Source organism: Pygoscelis adeliae, unplaced genomic scaffold (genome assembly GCF_000699105.1).
Source record: "Pygoscelis adeliae isolate BGI_AS28 unplaced genomic scaffold, ASM69910v1 Scaffold189, whole genome shotgun sequence".
Lineage (NCBI taxonomy): Eukaryota > Metazoa > Chordata > Aves > Sphenisciformes > Spheniscidae > Pygoscelis > Pygoscelis adeliae.
Window position 1 is genome coordinate 243,860 of NW_008825543.1, and position 4,696 is coordinate 248,555.

Here is a 4,696-nt window from a genome sequence, read left to right on the forward strand (position 1 = left end):
CCCCCCCCATGGGGGGGAGCCGGTGCGGCCACGGCCGAGCCGGCGGCGGGAGGTGCGGGACGGCCGGCGGGGAGGACCCCGGGAGGGGAGCTTTGTGTCAGTCGAGGCGGGAGGCTGCTACTGACTTTTTTGCTTAAAAAGCCAGTCGTGAGATCAGAGTGCGCAGAACGAGAAATTCTGGGAAAACTCTTTCCAAGATTCCTCGCGTGTTCCACTCCTTGCTTTCTGAAGCAGAGCGTAGGCCGCCAACAATGGCAACAAAAAAAGTCGCCACCCATCTACGTAGATTGCAGATTCTAGTCATGATGTTGTGGTGCTGGTATTTGTATTTTTTTCTGTCTACCGATTGAGGAATTTCTTACGAAGAGGAGGATTTTTCTTTTTTGTAAGAAAGGTTGAGGGGGCTTAGAGTAACATTTTAAATGCTGATAGTTTTAGATACTGGTATTTTTCCGGGGGGGGGCGGGCCTAGAAAAGCTCCTCTCATACTCTTTTATTGTTATTTTTATTTTTCCTTAATAATGCCTGAGGCAGAAAGAAGTAGTACAACGTTTTTCTCTAATATAAAGTTTGCTTGTGTATTTTGCAGGATTCATATAGAAAGCAGGTTGTTATTGATGGAGAGACGTGCTTGTTAGACATCCTGGACACTGCGGGACAGGAAGAATATAGTGCCATGCGTGATCAGTACATGAGAACTGGGGAAGGATTCCTCTGTGTTTTTGCCATTAACAACAGTAAATCGTTTGCTGATATTAACCTTTACAGGTACGATTTGGTTCTTTACCACAGGGAGGGAAGACTGGAAAAGGCATCAGACCCATTTGCTATTAGACCCAGCGAATACAAAATAATAGGCAAATATTGAATCTCCCACTTCTTTCAGGAAGTTTTTCAAGCTTATCTGTGTTCTGTGTCTATATTAGTCAGTTGAGAGTGGGACAGTTATCTGGGTTGTTGTGTTAATCAAATGATATTTTGAGCATACAGAACATGATCTCTAAGAAAATGGATAGGAAGTCAAACACATCAGAGTGGATTATGCATGGACTAGAAGACGGGGTGTATGAAGTTATTAGACATACTGCTGTAGATTAGGACCCCTGAGGTCCTGTCTAGCTTTAATATATATTTTTGTACCCTAAGGTTGTTTGAATACTGAACTAAACCAGCATTTATATTTAGAAAATAGTTCCTAACTTTTTTTTATTTCTCTTTTTAAAGAGAACAGATCAAGAGAGTGAAAGATTCAGATGATGTGCCAATGGTGCTAGTTGGGAATAAGTGTGATTTGCCCACAAGAACAGTAGACACAAAACAGGCTCAAGAATTAGCAAAAAGCTATGGAATCCCCTTCATAGAGACATCTGCTAAAACAAGACAGGTAAGATGCTTCCATTCTTGGTCTGATTTCTACCTCTATGCTAAATGCAGAGCAGTCTAACGTTTTACCATGTACTTTTTTTCTTATTTGCAGGAGTAAGCATTTTTTAATCCATTTGTCATTTTTAGCTTTTGATTTCCCCACTCACTCTTAGCTTGAAAGAGTTCTGTTTTTATCACTGGGCTAGGTCGGTACACAAATCACTTCAGACTTGTATTGATTTTCTTTCAAGTGGGTCATGTTTGTAAGAAGAAGAGAGCTTCATCCGCTCTTGCTGAGAAGTGGTCATACTGTGCGGTTAGTCATCCCAGACCTGTTCGTTTTTCTTGGCTTCTTAATGAAGGCCAGTTACAAGATTACGTTTACAGAAAGAATTCCCCAGACTGGACTGATAGACTTCTTCAGGGTTGCATTGCATATGTGGCTCTGTCCAGTCAGCCTGTGTTCTACCTACATCAGTGTGGAATGAAGCAGAAAAGGTGCAATTATTAAGCAGGAGCCAGGAAATTCTAACAATTCTAAAATGGAGGTGATTAGTCAAGAAGTAGCTTGATTCCTGCATGGGACCTCTCTACAGTTACAATTTGCCTTGTTTCTTTTAATGGCTGTTACCCCGGATGTTTGCCTCAGAGGAAGAGTTAAGAGTGTAAGTGGAGTGTTTTGGACGTAAGTGCTAGTTTCTTCCTCTTATGAACTATGGGGTAAGTAGGCTACTACTATTCCTGTAGAAGTATGTCTTTCAAATATGTTAAGGGATCCTGTGATGGAAAGAACAGTGATCTCAAAAGCTTCAGGAAAGAAAATACTTTACCTGGATCATTTGCATTCAGGGTGTGGAAGATGCTTTTTACACACTGGTGAGAGAGATCCGGCAGTACCGGATGAAAAAGCTCAACAGCAACGAAGATGGGAATCAAGGCTGTATGGGATTGTCTTGCATTGTGATGTGATAAGGTGAGCTGTAATTTAAGTTTTTCATTGGCTGCTTGTCTGTATGTCTTTCAGTTGTTGAAAAGTATGGCTTAGAAATACTAGCCAATATAGGTGGGGTTTTTCCCTATTATACAAGCCATTGATACACAGAGATTTAGATCCTACAATTAATTACTTCTCCAAAATTTTTATTCTTTTTTTCCCCTCTAAGTAGATAGCAAAGCTTAGGAAAAGGAAATTCTATTCACAGCAACCGTTTTGGCTGTAGCCTGTGGATTTCCACTGAACTGACAATTTTGTGATTTTTCTGTATCGTTCTTGTCAGTGTCTCCTTCCTTTGGGAAACCATTTTGACTATGTGGAGAATGTGTAATTTCTGTCTTGTACACGAGAAACACCTGAACTAGAAAGAGGAGTGTGCACAATTCTGCAGTCACCATTTGCTGATGATTGACTTCTGCGCAGCTTATCTTGAGCTGTGTTCCTCTGGAATATGCGCTGTTTGAAGATTAACCAAATAAAATAACGCGAGTAATATATGAGTTCCCCAACTGAGTTACCTAAAAGATGTTGCTTATCACTGTAAAAACAGGTAGACCAGTTCAGGACTTGTACTACGCTGTTGCACTGCACATCCATCACAAAGTTGGACAGCAGCTAATTAGAGATGCCTTTCTGTTCCAGATGCCAAGAATACGTGGTTCAGATGTAGCTGCTGGACGAGTCTCGATGCTACTGTGTTGCGTCTCATGCTGATGCCCTGCAGTATTTTGGTGCCAGTGACCAGAATCTTGGTACCAGTTAATTAGCACAAAGTCCTTTTCTGTGCTCCATCTGAAGAGAATATCGATGGCGTCTACCTCCTTGCTCAGCTAATGGAGCAGTCGCATCTCTTGATGTACTGGGATTCTTTTCTGGGTTTGTTCAAGAAGAAAACCAGTCACAAGAAAAGTGAACTATAGAGACTAAATGCTGTGAAAAAGATGACACTTTACCTCTAGAGTAAAAGCTAGAAGTGATGTTTGTCCCCTTTCTATTGGATTCTGATTTGCAGTCTGTCAGAGGCGTGGCACTAATCATTGCTTGGCAGGTAATGTCACAAATGGTTTTGCCACAATGAATGCTCCTGTCACGTATCAGATTGGTATCTGCTCTCTGTGCACCCCTGCAGCATATTTGCAACATCTCCTTTGTGCCAGGAGTACCACTTAACTGATCTTCATTTTCTGTAATAAAAAGGAGATATCTTTCCTAACTTAAGTGCCTGTTTGCTAAGAAGATTTGAAGTTGTCCCCTGTTCCCTTGGGTTGAGGAAAACGCCAAGGACTGGAATTTCTTGGAAGCTCATTGTCTTAAGCAGGCAAGTCTTGTGTGGGTGATCTCTTTGCCTGACAGGATACTAAAACAGGAATTTGTAGGCTGGAAGATCCAGCAGGCACTTGTAAGACTCTTGAACTAGGGAGGGTGACATACTGCATCTGTTTTTTACTTTCTTTGTAGGTGGAACTGTCTTTATTCTATATTGTTTTTCTGCAGCATTCAAATCTCTTCCAAGTTGGACCAAATTAGTCAGCTGTTCAGTTTTAACATTAACTGCCAACATTTATGGGCAGCTTCTCAATAGTTAATCTAGTAACTGGAGGTTAGTTAGTTTGGACAGCTGTTATTCAGCTCTGTCTGTAACTTGCAAATTATGTTATTCTGAATTATTTTCTTACCAGCAGACTGTAAACATAGTCTCTTCAAAATGTCTCTCTGTAAAATGTAGTTGGAGAGTCTCTTTGTCAGGGAAGGAGTGTGGGATTTCAGGTTGACTGTATTTGGTGCAGTAGTTGTCACGGACTTAGTATGTCCAGACTGAGGGGAGAAGGCAATGAGCTATAACAGAAAACGGAGCTAGCTTCTGATTGCAGCATCCTTGCAAAATGAGGAAGGAAGTGGGTTCAGTGATGACTACACAGAAGGTGTATGATATACTGATGGGAATTCTGGGCTTGTTCTAACAGCCTCAAAGTATGAGAGAATTACTGCATAAGCTGTGTGAGTTCTTCCTAGAACAAAATGTTGTCACCTCATATAATTGGGATGTACAAGTGTGGTCACTGTTGCAAAACCTACCGGTGTTCCTTGGAATACTGTGTCCTTCCCTAGTTCTTGTGCTGCTGTTACTGGATTCTGTTCTGTGTGGTCAGACAATGTATCCCACAGCAAAGCTGAATTCCCGGTTACTATCTGATGGAAGAGTAATGAGCCTTTAGCCAACAGAGGGAGCGTTCAGTCAGTCAGCCAAAGCAGCGTGAGCAGAGAAATTGCAAGAGGCTTAATTTCAGTTTGTTGATGTCAGATTCATACATCTTAATTTGGAGTTCTCGATTTCAA

The 4,696-nt window shown here is 41.4% G+C and overlaps 1 protein-coding gene across 1 annotated transcript; it reads left to right on the forward strand.

Moving 5' to 3' along the window:
- The first annotated feature begins 8 nt into the window (after positions 1-8).
- NRAS (neuroblastoma RAS viral (v-ras) oncogene homolog) lies at positions 9-4,076 on the forward strand. The gene is made up of 5 exons (XM_009331962.1): positions 9-96; positions 570-768; positions 1,225-1,384; positions 2,215-2,338; positions 3,002-4,076. Exons 1-4 carry the CDS (start codon positions 9-11, stop codon positions 2,332-2,334), a joined length of 567 nt encoding a protein of 188 aa, XP_009330237.1. The 3' UTR covers positions 2,335-2,338; positions 3,002-4,076.
- Positions 4,077-4,696: the final 620 nt, after the last annotated feature.